The sequence below is a fragment of the Rattus norvegicus genome, chromosome 8, assembly GCF_021556685.1.
Source record: "Rattus norvegicus strain SHRSP/BbbUtx chromosome 8, alternate assembly SHRSP_T2T, whole genome shotgun sequence".
NCBI classification, from domain to species: domain Eukaryota; kingdom Metazoa; phylum Chordata; class Mammalia; order Rodentia; family Muridae; genus Rattus; species Rattus norvegicus.
This window is the reverse complement of record NC_141541.1, coordinates 129668590-129685106: the sequence shown is the minus strand read 5'-3', so window position 1 is coordinate 129685106 and position 16517 is coordinate 129668590. Positions and strand designations below refer to the sequence as shown.

The window sequence follows — 16517 nt, the reverse complement described above, 5'->3', positions numbered from 1 at the left end:
GGACAACCAAGGCTACACAGAGAAACTCTGTCTACAGAAGAAGAAGAGGAGGAGGCGGAGGAGGAAGAGAAAAAGGAAGAGGAGAGGAGGAGGAGGAAGAGGAAGAAGAAGAAGAGGAAGAAGAGGAGGAAGAAGAAGAGGAGACTACTCCGTTCCAAAAGGCGTGAGTAGAACACGGGAAACCATATAGAACGGTTGGCACCCTGAACCTAGCTGTAGTGGTCTAAATAAGAATGGTCCCTTTAGGCTCATACATTTGAATGATTAGTCATCTGGGGTTGGGGGAGGGATTAAAAGGATTAGGAGTTGTGGCCTTGTCTGAGTAGGTGTGTCCTTGTGTCCTTGTTGGAGGAAGTGTCACAGGGATTGGACTTTGAGGTTTCAAATGTTCAAGGTTCTGGATGTAGAACTCTCAGCTACCTCTCTAGCCCCATGACTGTCTGCCTGCCACCATGCTCCCCCACCCCATGATGACATTGGACTAAAGTTCTGTAACTGTAAGCAAGCTCCAGTTAAATGCTTTCTTTTATAAGAGATGTGGTGGTCATGGTGTCTCCTCGCAGCAATGGAACACTAGTTATCTACTAGTAGCTATCCAATATCTACTAGTAACTATCTAGTATCTACTAGTGACAGCTGGGAGTCACCACCATGGTAGGTCTAGAGCCAGGAGGAAGAGAGTTACTCAACTGTACGAAGCCTTCCTGGCCACAACTGCAGCTTTCTGTGGATGGCACAGCCAACTTGCCAGGCCTGCAGTGACTCAGCACAGAGAGGCAAGCAATAAAACCTATGACCTCCTCTTCCCTCCATCCGGGCTCCTGCCCACACCCCAGCAACCAAAGGCATCCAGAGGCAGAGAACAGGGGAGCTTGCTGCTGTGGTCCATAGGCTGGGCCAGCTTCCTGGAATAAAGAAAGGGGAGGGAAAGACAAGGAGCAGACAGACAGAGAACCTGTTTAAATTGCAGCTATAAACACTGCACAGAGGAAGAGGGATCGTCTCTGTTTTACAGATTTCCTTAAGTATCTTCTTTGGCTGAAAGAAACCCAGGGCTTCCTATGCGGACTGAGGTAAGCTGGAAGTCACCCAGAGTCAGAGCTGCCTCGCTGGAGATAGGCAGGGGTCATTTAGTGAGTCATTCTTACACAATGAGAATGTGCCAAGTATCAAACTCTTAGAAAGCCAGAATTCCTGTCTCGACTTTTGTTAGTAAAACCTCAATTTGTAGAACTGGAAATGGCAGGTTGTGAAGGATGGAAATTAAACATTATTTTCTCAATTTTTTTTTTTTAAGAAAACATCCAGAAAGAATAAGCTCACTGGGAAACAGAAAAGCCAACTCCGCCTTTGACATCACGAGGTGAAACTCAAACCTCAGGAACTGCGGAGGGAGTGGTTTGGTTCCCAGTGGGTCGGCTGGCAGGGAGAGGCTTGCTCACAGTTGCTGGTCCGAGATACAGCTGATGGACGATGGTCCATGTGAAAGAGCTTGGAAGGGAGGGTGACAACCCATGTCCAAGCCAGACGGCAACGTGCAGACACTGGAGGTGGAAGAGACGAGGGCAGGGCTGAGAAAAGTCCGTAGACCACACATTTGTAGGTTGGTCTCAGTCTGCCCACAAGGGCACCTGTAACATTTTACAGCCTAGGATTTAGCTGTAGATGAGACAAGCTAAGGCTGTTCACCACGTAAACGCAGATCTGTAAGAGGGGGGAGAGAAAGGAAGACAGGGGAAGGACAGGAATGGGCCAGGGACATGTGCAATTTTTAAGGGCATTGCTTCTTCCAACTACTCTACACCTCCTAATTGTTTCTCTCCCAATAATGCCACCAAATTATGAATCCACCACCAGATGAACCCATGCAGTGGGCCAGAATGCCATGACACAGTGGCTTCCCTAAAGCTCTTCCCCTGAACACTGCTGCACTGGGAACCAGGCCTTCAACACATGAGCCTTCTGAGGGAGACTTCAGGTCCCAACCAGAATAAACACACACACACACACACACACACACACACACACACACACACTCTTGAACTCACTTGTGCACACACACACATACACACACACACACACACACACACACACACACACACACACACACACACACGAGGCACACATGCCTTTCTAAATGGACCAGTAGGAGGAAGTGTCAGTAAAAGGGTAAGACGGGCTACAGAGAAATGGATCTGCATGCAGAAGACACAAACAACAAATGCTCAAACAAAAAGCATAAGGAAACTCAAGGCAGGAGCTGAGTAATGACTGACATTTATATTTAGGAGAAAGGGCTTTTCACTCTTATATAGAATATACCCTTATATTTTCTTATATAAGAACTTCCATATTAAGAAGAAAACTGGGCACACTGTGTAGAAAGTCCATAGAAAATGAAACACATGTGTCTTCACATGAGGAGATGCTATTAGCCTGGAATAAGAGAGAGGTGACTTAAAACATTGCTTTTTTTTTTTATTTCTATGCTTTTATGAGCCCATACGCCGTGTGTGTGAATTCCTGTCTGTGTACTCGTGTGTGTATGTGTGCTTGTGGAGGCCAGACGTCAATATAACTCACCTTTCGTCTTATTTTTTGAGACAGTTTCTCGTTGAACCTGGAATTTCTCAACTGGCTGGCAAGCCCCAGGGTCCTCCTGCCTCTTCCTCCCCTGTGCTGAGGTTACATAGGTTGCGTACATGTCCTGCTTCCCCTGTGCTGAGATTACATGCATGTGCTGCCTCTTAGGCGCTGAGATTACAAGTGGGTGCTACACTCCCAGCTTTTCCTGTGGTGAAGGGGACTAACTCCAGTCTTTAAGCTTGCATGGCAAACACCTCACCGGCTGAGGTCTCCTCAGCCCCTAAAACCTACTTTAATTGGATTGATAGGTTCCGTTTCTGACCAAACTAGAAGAAGCCCACTAAGGTCTATGTCCCACTTTTTATTGCTAAAACATCTGGCGAAATGTAACAGCAAAGAAGTCAATGGCAGCCGTGGATTGGACAGGGAACCCCAACGTTGAAGAGAGGCCAGTGCATGGTGGTGAGATCCCTCTTGTTCTTGTTGTTTTGTGCTTTTCCTCTCCCTGTCTTAGGTGTCAGCTTCCTGAACACACTAACCTCAGAAAAGAAAGCGGTCGCTTTATCTTGCTCATTGTGGTTAGAGGCTCAGGCTTCTCAGACTTGTTTCCTGATCATTTCCGATTGTTAGTTCCCACTTCAGTCAGGCTTCAGGTCCAAGTCAGCAGGGAGAGAAAACGGTCCTTTTAGAGCAGTGATTCTTGACCTGCTTAGCGTCCTTTAATACAGCTCCTCCTCTGTGGTGACCCCCATGGAAGTGTTTCACTGCTACTTCATAAGTAACTTTGCTACTGTTATGAATCATCATGTAAATATGTTTTCCAGTGGTCTTAGGTGACCCTCTGAAAGGTCATTTGACACCCCCCCAAAGGTGTCACAGCCCACAGGTTGAAGACCACTGTTCTAGAGGGAGCAACTGGAATGAGGGACTCTGGGGAGCTGGAGAGCATGGAGATTTGAGAGGGGTGTTACACAACAAAGGATAACTAAAACATGCCTGTCCTAGCCTGCTTCTTTTGATGCTCCAATAAAACGCAGACCAGAACTAACTTGGGGAGGCAAGGTTTTATTTGGCTTATCAATCATCAAGGGAAGCCAGGGCAAGAGCTCAAGAGAGGATCCTGGAGACAGGACCTGAAGCAGTGACTTCAGAAGAACACTGCTTGCTTCCTTGCCCACCCCCCTCGTTGCTCTTTTTTTTCCTCCATCTTTATTAACCTGAGTATTTCTTATTTACATTTCAATTGTTATTCTCTTTCCCAGTTTCCAGGCCAACATCCCCCTAGCCCCTCCCCCTCCCCTTCTATATGGGTGTTCCCCTCCCCATCCTCCCCCCATTACCGCCCTCCCCCCAACAATCACGTTCACTGGGGGTTCGGTCTTTGCCGCCTGCTCTGTTACACAGCCAGGTTCCAATCTCTTAGGATGGTACCACCCATAGTGGGCTGGGCACTCCCACATCAAGAGAATGGCCCTGCATACAAGCCCACAGGCCAGTCTGATGGAGGCCATTCCTTAATGTTATTTCTTCCCACCTGGGAAGTGTCAGGTTCACAAAAACTAAGTAGCATGGCACCATATCTCAGGCTCACTTCTGCGGGGGCCAGAACTTGTACTTTTTGTTCTGCGATGGGGTTTCACTCATTGCTGGGGCCGGTCTGTAGCTGCTTAGTTCAAGTGATCTTCCATCCTCAGTCTGCTGAGTGGCTGGGACTACGAAAGTTTGTGCCACCAACACAGCTTAACTAAGTTTTGTTAATTCAGCTATGATAAGATTATTCCCAAGAGGGCTGGGATAATCTCTTCCCTAGGATGTGCAAGACCCTGGGTTCAATCTCCAGTATAAAGATAATCTGAGCAAAAAGGATTTAAAAAATATTCCATTCAATCTTTTTTTTTTCAAAAAAAAAAAAAATCTCAAACCTTCCCAATCAAATAGCAAAAGATGAAGCTATATGCAAGGATGACTGTAAGTTCAGGGGCTGGGAAAATAGGAACTCTGCAACTAAAATCCAGAAGTCTACTGAATCGTCAGTTGGCTCCTAGTTGTTAAAGTTCCTGAAAGATTTGCCTTGGTTTTCAGAGAGAAGAGAGCTTCAGGACCCTGCTGAAAAACAGCCAAGAATTGCTCCTTAAGGCAGTGAGGGAGCTAGGACAACCTCCAACCTGGAACACCTCCAGGGGTTGAGGTCCAGGCGAGGAACCCAGAGGGTAGAGGTGGGCGCGTGTCTGGTGAGTTCTAGGAAGCCTAAGGGGATGGGGAACACTATGGACCACCGCGAGGTGAGGTTTCAGTAATAAATCTGATCTGAGCTTCTCATCACCTGGAAGTCTGGTACAACTAAAACTAAGCTTGTGCTCAAAGTGGATTCTGTTCTAAGAGGTTAAGAAAAGGGAGGTGTAAGGAGCCTAGTCCCTTCCTTTCCCTGCCCTGCGAGACAAGAGAACTATCCCACACCATCCCACGAAGACCGCCAAGGAGGCCACACCCTCCCGACCGGGCTCCTTTTCTGTCCAGAGTGACCTCAGGCCAAGAGCCCCACCCCACTCGCCACAGCCCCGCCTTCAACACGCCTCATGACAGCTGGCGAGGCCCCGCCCACCCAGCGCCGCCACATCCCACCAAAAGGACAGCCCTCATACCCCGCCCCTCCCGCTGCGGCCCCGCCCCTCTCCTGAGCGACAGCCAGTCAAGTTTCGCTCTGACACCTCCGCTCCCCTTCCTCCGGATTTACAACAGCTAAGGCACCGCCCCTTTCACTGTGATCCCGCCCCCAGACCGAATGACAGCCGGAAGGCCCCGCCCTGCCCGGTTGTTGACGCCTCCTGTCGGCCCCTAAGGCGCCACGCCCCGGTCGCTCACCCAGTCCTCTCCGCCTTAGCGCTACGGGCCTGGTTCTCCCGACTCGGGCCGCCCCCGAGGACGCCGCGTGGGCGGCCGGTGAGTGGGGAGGGGCACAGCCCTTGCGGTGGGCCCGCCGGGGATTCCTCGGACCCGGAAAAGAGACGCGGCAGCGCTGGGCGGGGCTAGAGATCCACAAGGGTGTGAGAGCCAGCGGAGGCAGGGGGATGTCGGCCGGCTCTGGACTTGTGTCAGGCCTGGGGCAGGGCCCGCTCTGATGGACGCCTTGGGTACCGGGTGCCGGGCTGCTCTGATTCTTCGGGGAGGGCTCCTGGTGGCCTTGATTGTGTCACTCCTCGCGGTCTCACTAGGGTTGTGGACAGATCCGGTTTGAGGTTCCTGAACAGGCCCATTGTGCACTTTCCATGATAGGTGTTGCACGACTGGACTCGGGCGAAGGTGCAGAGTCCTGTCCCCACTCGAAACTCTGTTTATTCCCATAGCTGAGACAGTGCATAGATGGCTTGACTGAAGTACTCTTCAAGTTCGTTCTCACTCCACAGTTGAATCGCATTCCCTTAAACCCTGGTGGTGTAAACGAATCCCCCTGGAGTCTTAAAAGTTTAAGGTGCACCATGAGTTGCCTAATTTCCATTTAAAGTCACAGTAACCTTAGAGGACTAGATATTTCTAAGGACTCTTTCTGTCTTCAAACAATGTTAAGCGCAACCATGCATCCCTTAACCAGGATAAACTGGGAAGGAGATGTTTGCTCTTTACTTGGTATGAACGTCCAAGGGCACATAGACAAAGAGGCTGGGACTTTACCAGGCATATAGTTTTGTTTTGTTTAATTTTGTCTCTGTGTTCCTGTTAACGTGTGAGTGCAGTCATACATATGGACACACACAGGCTTGCACAGGACAGAGGACACTGGTGTGGGCCCTTGCCTTCCACAGTCTTTGAGATGGAGTGTCTTTGTCTTTTCATTGTTGCTGCTGTGCTGCCTACTCTAGGCCATTCAGCCCTACAGCTTCTTAGGGTTCTACTGGCTCTGTCTCCTGTGTTACCTGGAGTTGGGATTACAGAAGCACTCTGCTCCGTGACCTAAGGTGCATTCTGGAGTCCAAATTTAGGTCCTCTTGATGAGAAATGAGAGATGAAGGATGGACAGGCAGGCATAGACAAAGTGTACCGTGTGTGTGAGTCCGTGCACATTTGGATAGACTGTAGTGTAGGTACATGTGCGTGTGAGTATGAGTGTGTAAAGAGAAAAGTTGGAACACAGAAAAGAGGATAAAGTTGAAAATATAAATGCCCTGTAGAAATGCTCTGTAGGAATGCTCCGAACTCTATGCCTCTAGTAACACTTTGTCTTTCTTCCTAATTTGTATATTTAAAAGTGTCTTTTACTTATTATTATGTGTGTGAATGTTAGGTGTACACATACCATGGAATGTGTGTAGGGGTCAGAGGTCAAGTATTGGGAGCCAGTTCTCTCCTTTGTGTATATAAAAACACATTATATAATCAATGGAGTTATATTTCAGTATTAATTTGTGACTTTTCCCAACTTAACATTTTTCTCATTTATCATTTTCTCGATCCCTGAAAATTCACACCGAACAACCAGCCGCTCATTTCTAAACTAATAATAGTATTTCAGTAATGTGTTTAATACATGCTTGGAGGTGAAGAATTAGGGCCTATCAAGGCAATTATATTGGAGTGTTTAAATGCCATCTAAGCTACTGCGAGCCAGTCCCTCACGGTATATACATGGATTATCTGTAGTTCTCTGTGTTTACACACAGTACCCCATGCTTTTACAAGATGCCAGCTCAGAATGCTGGGCGTTTGTCCTGGTTGTTGTTTTTTGTTTTCAACTTGACACAAAGTATCCTCATCTGAACAAATGCCTTCAAATTGACATGTGCTCAAGTCTATGGGGGCATTTTCTTGATTAATGATTAATGGGGGGGGGTGCAGCCCACTGCCAGTGGTGCCAGCCCTCGCCAGGTGGCCCTGAGTTGTATAAGAAAGCAGGCTGACCAAGCTGGTAAGCAGCACCCTCCATAGCCTCTGCTTCAGTTCCTGCTTTAAGTTCCTGTCTTGGCTTCCCCAGTGATGGAAGCCAAACAAACCTTTTCCTCCCCAAGTTGCTTTTGTTTGTGGTGCTTATCAGAGCAACAGAGACTCCACAACAGTGTCACATGTGGTCAGAAGCTATTGTTCTGAATGCATTGGAATTTTTATGCATACTTATTGGAAAGGGGAAAATAAAGGATTTAGGGGGCGTTATTTTTAAATGACTTAGATTTTTTTTTCTTTTTTTTTTTTTTCGGAGCTGGAGACCGAACCCAGGGCCTTGCGCTTGCTAGGCAAGCGCTCTACCACTGAGCTAAATCCCCAACCCCATGACTTAGATTTTTTAAGTATCTGCAAAGACATTAGAGTTCTCGTGTGCCAGCTTCCCTGATCCTCGTATGTTCTTTTTTTTTTTTTTTTTTTTTGGTTCTTTTTTTGGAGCTGGGGACCGAACCCAGGGCCTTGCGCTTCCTAGGCAAGCGCTCTACCACTGAGCTAAATCCCCAACCCCCCCTCGTATGTTCTCAGTACAATTGCTGAACACAGGAAACTAGCCTGACACAGTTCCGTTAAGGGACCTTAATAGAGATCTTAGTAGAGCACACCAGTCTCATATTCGCATTAGGATGCAATGTTGTACTTAGCTGTGGTGTGTCCTTAGCATTTAACAAAGGCATCCTCCCAGGCAGAATGACCACGTACAGAGCCGTGCAGTAGAACAAGCTTGCTAGGTAGCAACATCTGTCTTAATTTCGTCGCTTGAATGGTGTGTTTTAGGAAGGATGCTTATTCTTCTTTCCAGAGCACACAAGCTGTTATTTGAGTAAATTATACACTCAAAAGGGTACCCTTTCTTGTGTTTATGTATGCAGGACAGAAGTCAACCTCAGGATGTGTCTCAGATGCTCTCCACCTTGTGTTTTTTAAGTCAGGGTCTCTCATGGTCCAGAACTCATCAGTTAGGCTAGGCTGGGGGCCCCCAAGGTCCTACTTCTCTCTGCCTGCACAGCACCAGCTAATGCTTTGATACCCAGCATAATAATGTGAGTCCTGGGGATTGAACTTGGTCATCATGCTTGAGTGGCAAGCAGTCTATGGACTGAACTATCTCTCCACAAGAATAGCTTCATTACATTTAGTATCGAGCATGTCACCACCAAGTCACAGAATAGAACTGATAAGTAATCTAAGTGTCTTAACATCTTGGTTTACATAGGAATTCCTCCAGGAATCTCTCTTAAAGCAGAGTGCTAAGTGTCAACTCCTTACTCAGGCTGTTCTGGAACTCTCTGTGGGCCAGGCTGGCCTCAACCTTGCCATCGGAGTGTCGGGACCAGATATGTGGCACCACTTCCAACTTAATCAGATTGTTCATAGCAACTCTTGTGTGTGGTTTCCTTTGTAGTTGGGCATTTGTGACTATGCCGTTGACTAGCTTACGTTCACAGAGAGCACGCTCCCCAGAACACAACACCCTCATCCTTTCCTTGGTCTTAGAAAATCCCTTCCATGCCCAACTGCCCCACCCCACTTCCTCCAGTAAACATTGTTCTCTGTATCTTAAGCACCATTCAAACCTACCTCTTGTGGGCCAAGGATCCAGTGGCTAATGTGAAAAACCTGTGTATCTACAAGTAGGCTTCTGTGCTCTGTTGGTAATTCAACACATGGTGAAAGAGAACACAGCCACTGCAGCTTTCTGGAGCCTGTGCAGGGCCCCTGAGAAACCTTGGCTACTCAGCTTTCTGGTCACTCTAACTGTTGTCCTGAACACAGAGGAGAAAACCATCCTACCCCTTGGTGCCCTGGAGGTTGGTCTATCGCCCCTGCCTCGGCCAGGCCTGCTGCACACTAATGCCCACACTGTCTGGTATCTTGGCTTCTCCATTCTGTTTCTTCTGTGTGGCAATGGCAGAGCAAATGCCCATTGCAACCCCTGGCAAAAGTGAGTTATAGAACTCAGTTTAGGCCAAGAGTGCTTTCACCACACACCTCTTACTCAAGCTGTCAGGGCTGCTGGTGAGCCGGGTAAGACAGGGGCAGACCAGCATCCTGTTACCATAATGTGTAAGTCTGCCACACCCATACCTGCTGCATGCAGAGCACAGAGAGGTATGGGAACCCCCCAGACAGGGCCACCCAAGAAGTACGAGGGTCAGGAGAGAACATTTTAGTGCTGTTGCAGAGGGGACACAAATACTCTGAGTAGAGGGCACTTGTAGATGGGAGGAGGAAGGAGAGGGTCTGTGGTAGAAGAGTGGGTCTGCTCTCTAGGTAACCTGTTCTGGTCTGCACAGGCTCTGATCACCAGGGCCTGCCTACTTCCCTTCCCTCCTCACATGGTTTGTATTGTACACAGTGGTACCCAAGCAATCCTGGTGATGTGATAGGAGAACTAAAATTGTGTGTTTGTGGACATGTGCACATGTGTGACAGGTGTGCATTCCTGTGCACTCCCTTTCTGAGGCCAGAGGAGGAACTGGGATTCTGACTTTATCCTTCTCTGCCTATTCCTTTGAGACAGTCTCTCTCTGGAATTAAGATGGTGGCCAGCAAACCCCAGAGATGCCCCTGTCTCTGTCCTCCATAGCTCTGGGGTCACAGATGTGCATGTCCACATCTGGATTTTATGTGGGTCCTGGGAATTTAAACTCAGTTCATCTTCTGGTGTTACTATGTATTTAGTGTACATTTTACAGGGAGTCATAAGTACAGTTTTTTAAGAACATGAGAGGAGTTGGCGTCTATTAATAACTAAGTATAATGTCTTAAAATATTTGTTTATTTATTTTATGTATATGAATGCTCTGTCTTCAGACACACCAGAAGAGGGAATCAGATCCCATTACAGATGGTTGTGAGCCACCATGTAGATGCTGGGAATTGAACTTAGGCCCTTTGGAAGAGCAGTCAGTGCTCTTAACCACCGAGCCATCTCTCCAGCCCCCTAATATAATTTTTAATAAATTAGTTATCTGTTTCCTTTTGTGAGTGGTCCTGTAATACCGGTAACACCATATTAGGTTTCTTTGTATATGTACATAAATAAATACAATAAAATAATGGATTTTTATATTCACATTTGCTTTAAATATCCTTTAGAGACAAATTTCATTAAAAGCAGTAATAAGTGTTTAGATATATTTTGTTTAATTTTCTTCTTGGGGTAAATTCATGGAAATAACACTGTTGTTACTGTCTAGACAATTATGTAGAAATACTATGTATTATTGCTGGTTTGCTTTGGCAAATTGGAAATACGGATGTATCTTGTTACCATTTGTTTTATCAGTGACCTTAAATGTCTTTTCAGATCTGGTTGGTATGATTCTTTTGACAGCTGTGTTTTTGTGTTTAGTGTGTGGGGTTTGTCTGTTGCTATCATTGTCTTCCTGTTAATTTCTAGGAGCTCCGCAGGTGAGGGATATTAACACTTGGTTGCCATATTTTGCCAACACTGTTGAGGCCTGCCTTGGATAATGAATGGCACAGAGTCTGAAGTGAGAATGGGTAGTAAGCAGTGTTCATCATGGGTTTCTAGGAGTGCTCATGTACTGCTTTGAAGGGAAGCCTGTTCTGGTTTTCCCCAGCAAGATTATTTTATGAGCTGGTGATTATGAATAAGGTTGACTATTCGCCACATCAGACAATGGAGAGTGTTCAGTGAGCTGACCTTTGGTGTCTGTCCTCTGAACACTTTGCTCTCTCCTTCAGAGTTCTCATTTACCCCAACTGGAAGTCATGTCTTGTGTGTGACAAACAGAAAGTTGTCACTCCCTAGCCACATTAACAGAGTAAACAGGTCCCCTTTTCAGCCTTTCCTGCCTCCTGGTTCCTCTTCCCTGAGCCCGCTCTGTGATGACTTGATACCAGGATCCCTGCTACTAGACTGGGTGCTTCTCTGAGCAAGAGAATGTCATCTGTTCCTCTTGCTGTTATCTTGTCACCTTTGCTTTTAGGCTCTATCACGTCATGGTTGTAGCAAACACATAATAGGTGTCTATTGGTATTATTTATGTTGTGGAGGCCATAAGCCAAGCCTCTGCATTCCCTTAGTAGACAACTGCTTTAAACTCACCATGCGGCTCACCAGGCAGCTCAGGCTGGCCTCAAGCTCATGGTTCTTTTTCTTCAGCCTCAATACTGCAGATACCACAGAGATGCACCACAGTGCTCTGTGCTCCGGGCCTCCTACTGTGAAAGATACGGTCCCCCAGTTCACAGGACAGGGCTGTGCCTCCCTGCCTTCCTGCTGGTCTCCACTAGGACACCTGCTGCAGTCAGCTGAAGGTACATCAGGAAGCCAGTATTCTGGTTGCAGTCCGTGTCTGACAGACTCCTCAGAGACCTGCTGCTGCTGAGCTGGTGCTTTGTATCACTGTTGACTTGAAGCAGCTCATAAGCATAGTCCTGAATCTCCTTGGACTCCACAGGTGCTGCTCCCATCTAGAAAATCTCTTTCTACCAAGCACGTGCTGTGTGGATTGAGGTTATTGTTTATATTTCGAAGGCTATGAAGCTAAGCCATGGCCCTTTTGAGGGCCAAGCCTTGTGAGTAACTGTTCCGAAGAAACCATTAGTTGTTCGGAAGACTAGTTGATGTCTTCATAGAACTTAACCTGTTGGTTTACAGCTAAACCACTCCTAACTCAGCAGATCTTGTCTGGTCTTAGAAGCTCAACAGGTCCAGGCTTGGATGAAGAACCCAGCACATTTCACACAGCATCTGAAGCATCTTAAGATACAGTGTTCTAACTCTCTTTCTGCTGCTGGGCTAAAACACCCTGACCAAAAGGAATTTAGGGGAGGAAGGGCTTATTTAGGTTTATAATTCTAGGTTACAGTACATCATGGAGGGGAAGCCAGAGGCAGGAGCTCAAGGCAGCTGATCACATGACATCCATAGCCAAAAGCAGAGAGAAACAAATGCGCCCAAGCGGCTTGCCTGCTTACTGTTCAAGCTCAGCTATCTTTCTTCACGTTTGTACATTTCATGCCCCAACCTAGGTGCCCCCTCAATGGTCTGCATCTTCTACACCAATTAACCATTAAGGCTGCCTCCCAACATCATAACCACAAGCCAACAGTATCCAGACACTTCCTCAACTGAGGTTTTTCTGTAAAGAGCTCCTAAGTTGTGTCAAATTGACATTTAAAATCAACCATCACATGGGTTATGGAAGTTAGAATTTGGATATATGATGGAGAAGGCCACTCTAGTGGGGAGTGTATAATTTAAACCCGATAATGGTTTTAAAGGCCTGTTATAGGCTAGACCCAAACAAAGTCTACACTATTTTCAGGACAGGGAGAAAAGGTTGATCAGTCCAAACTAGGCAATCTGTGTGTGTTGAGTTGAAGAGGCCGTGGCCCAGTGGGGCAGTGCTGTGTGGAGACACACAAGATGGAGGGAGGCACACAAGACAGAGGCACACATAGCCTTAAGAGTTAGTAAAGTGCCAGGTTTGCTCTGGAGAATCCCGGCTTAGAGGTGCCAGGAGAAAGCAACAGTTGGGTCTAGCTCCGTATAAGAAGGGAGACAGGGCATCGTGGCTGAGGTTGGCAGTGAGAGCATGAGACAGTGGGTCACACGTCATCTCAAGTCACAAAAGCAGAGACTGACTAATGTAGGTGCTCAGCTCACTCCTGTTTACTCATTCAGATTCCTGCTCTGTAGAGGGGACTGTCCCATGTCTTCTCCACCTTAATAGACTGTATCTCCTCCACTTGAGCCAGAACCAGTCTTTTCTTCCTTGTTTCTCACTAGATTGTCGGTCTATGACAGCGATGAGGAAAATGACGACTACAGCATGTAAGAAAAGACTGCATTTCACCAAAACTCAACCACAGAAACAAAACAAAGGGGTGCAGTAGTGAGAGGCCATATGTCTTAGCTCCCTGTGTGCGTAAGGTCATGCTCAGTAGCAGCTCAAGGGAGGTGTTCTGGTGGGCGAGCAGCTCCCCTCCTCTGATTTAGGAAACAGACTACTCTGTGTCTCTACCAGGATCCCTGGACAGGAGAGAAAAGCATGGAGGGCTGGCCCCTCCCCAGGGTGGTCTGGCCTGTAGTCCTTGATCTCTCACATACCAGTGGCTAGAGTTTAGTCTATGTCCACGTAACACAAGCAAACTAGGACATGCAGTCCTGACATGTGCAAGGGTGAAGAAAGGGAGTGTTCGTTCAGTGCCTGTCAAGTGGCTTAACTGCAGACAACTGAACTGTCCAGTCATCGCTGGACTCTCTCAGTCCTTGGTCTCTTGTCACAGCTGAGTATAGTCTACATACAATACAGACTTCCTTCAGTGTCCTGCTGCCTGAACTTCGTCATATACACTTTTGTTTACTCCACAAAAAGGGAACGCCTCCTCCTGCCCAGGGAATGCCTCAAGAAGCTTCCAGTCCCCAGTTTTTAGCTCAAAGACATTATACAAACAGCCCCATTCAGTCCCATGCTGTGAGACAGGCTTTCTGCCTCTCAGCCCATCTGGAGAAAGTGATGAGGGCCCCTGTTTATCCTTGCTGCTCTGTCCCTATCTAATAAAAACTTCAAGGCCCTTCACCAGAGTTCCCTGGTTCTGTTGAATCTCTCATTTGATTCAGTTCCCCAGGATCTGTCACTGGAGGGTGGAGACCCTGGTCAGGTTGGTTGTTTTGTGGCTTCTGAAGATTTTTGTTTATGGGTTTTGTTTTGTTTTGTAGCTTTTGTTATCTTATCTTTGAAACATTTAATTTTGCTAAAGTATTCAGACTCTAGCATCTACAATGTAACAAACTGGGGGATCCAAAGGGCTACATTCTTTTTTTTTTTTTTTTTTTAAGATTTATTTATTTATTATATATAAGTACACTGTAGCTGTCTTCAGATACACCAGAAGAGGGCATCGGATCTCTTTACAGATGGTTGTGAGCCACCATGTGGTTGCTGGGAATTGAACTCATGACCTCTGGAAGAGCAGTCGGGTGCTCTTAACCGCTGAGCCATCTCTCCAGCCCGGGCTACATTCTTGAACCTGCCCGCATCCATGTACACACACACACACACACACACACACACACACACACACACACATAGATACATAAAAATTGATTCCCTTATAAAAAACAAGAAGGGGGAAGTAATAAATTATGTGTCTATTAGGAGGATTTAGTGGAATTAGGAAAGTAGATATTTCAGCCAGTCTCTCCGGTGCAATGGGAAATCAGTAACGGGAGCCTCTCCCAGCCGACCAAAGCTCTGCTCACCTTTCTCTGTCCTTACCATAGCTTGACAGCTGCTCTCAGGAAACGCTGTTTCCTCTTCCATTGTTTTTGTTAAGTCCAAAAGTGCCACACAGAGACCACCACTCATATATGCAATCGACAAGTGTAATTTTATTTTGCAAAAGCAAGAAGCCTGCATACAAGGGTCGGCCACTTACAAAAAATGGCAACAATGACAAAGGTGCACCCACATTTTTTATAGGGAACGAGGGGAATTTTAGCTACGGTTGGGTAATCTAAAACTTCATGGGTGGGTGGGTGGTAGGGATGTTACATGGGTCGGTTTCTGATTAGTTGTTCCCCTTTTCTTATTACACATGGTCCCTTTCCAGGCACTGCTGAGGGTGAGGAAAGGGGTCCTTCCCCAGAACTTGTTGGGCTTTGCAGGGATGTGTGCAAAGTAATTGTAGTAGCCCCCAGTATAGTATGGGGGCCTGGGTGGGGTTAGTTAATTAAAGGTAAAGTTGAGCAGTCTAAACGGGACAGAGGTGTGGAAGGCCCTAGGGAGGGTGTGATGACCTGGGGCAAGATTGAATTTATAATGGAGGGGGAATCTAAAGCTGAGGCTGATGTTGTAGTTTTTAGGACAGGCATTGGCATTGCCAGTGCTGCTGGTCCTATAGCTATGGGGCAGGGGATGTCCAGATGGGACTGTTTGGTTTTGTAACTGAAAGAGGAGCCTCCTATTGTGTCCATGATATACCACTAAGCCCAAACCTTTCCAACATCCTATCCTCTGCCCTTTGTCCCTTTTCTGTTGTTGAGATGGAGATGGATGGAGGTTCTCCCCGGTGTTGTGCCCACCAGTCCCCCAAGTGACCAGTTTGTTGTCCTGCCTATCTGGATAAGATCCTGATTATTATGTACCTATGGGGCCTTGGCCTCACATCTACATTCATGGCAAAAGAAGCTTTCTGTACCACCTCAAGTCCCGTAGTCACTTGTCTCTGGGCCTGGATAGAGTTGGATGGTTGTTCTTGGCAGTCCTTCCAACAAGCTGCCCTAGAGTCTTGAGTTCCTGATATGATGAGCAGGGTTTACCTCTTGAACCTAGATCCCTCCACGTGTATCTGGCCAGGATGCAAAGATCTGGATTAAAAACAGGAAAGGTGGTACTCACCGGATCCGTCAGTGTTAAAGTCTATACCTTTCCCCCTAAGTTTGTGGGGTTCTCTCGGGGCCTTGAGGTATCCGTTTGGTGGTAACAGCTTCAGGAGGGTTTGTGTCCCCTGAAGTCTGATCTCCAAGCACAGCAAGTATAAGGAGCAGGTAGATGGAACCCTCTGGAGACTTTTCAGGACCCACCATTGTTTAGGGCTCCGTGGGGTGTATGTGAGGCAAGAAATTTTGAATTCTTAGCTTGAGTGGGTGTCATGGGTAGGTACAACTCACCACAGTCCGGTGCTGGCCTTGGGTGCATAGTTGTCTGGGTTTACTGTGGTTGACAGGTTTTACATGGGAATGGCTTATCCAAGCCAGGACCCCAACGGCCTTGGCTGCTGTTGGTATGATCAGGATTACAGGGTATGGTCCCTTCCATCTGGGCTCTAATGTCTCCTTTCAGTGTCTTTTGATGATTACCAGGTCTTCTGGCCAGAAACTGTGTGGGAAGTCGGGGGGGGGGTTAATCATAAATGGCTCAGTTGGGGCCAGAGGTGCTCCTGTACCTGAAATTACACTTGTAGGCAGGAAAGAACTTTTGATTATCAAATTCAGCTAGAACTTCTGCTTTTTCCATTGG

General features: G+C 47.1%; 1 protein-coding gene across 7 annotated transcripts in view; it reads left to right on the top strand.

Annotated features, from left to right (window-relative positions):
• Positions 1–103: 103 nt before the first annotated feature.
• Positions 104–16517, top strand: part of Ano10 (anoctamin 10) — a 120743-nt gene continuing 104329 nt past the window's right edge. For 2 of the 7 annotated variants that reach the window (NM_001447085.1, NM_001447083.1), the window contains exon 1: positions 5414–5526. Coding sequence is in view for 2 of the 7 variants with exons in the window: in XM_087561618.1 (XP_087417744.1) it covers positions 2991–3048 (58 nt within the window). In the remaining 5 variants the exon portion in view is untranslated. Of the gene's footprint in view, positions 164–811; positions 1074–2698; positions 3049–5413; positions 5527–16517 lie in introns of those variants that run through there. The other 5 variants (XM_087561619.1, NM_001447084.1, XM_087561621.1 and 2 more) reach the window with 5 other exon arrangements.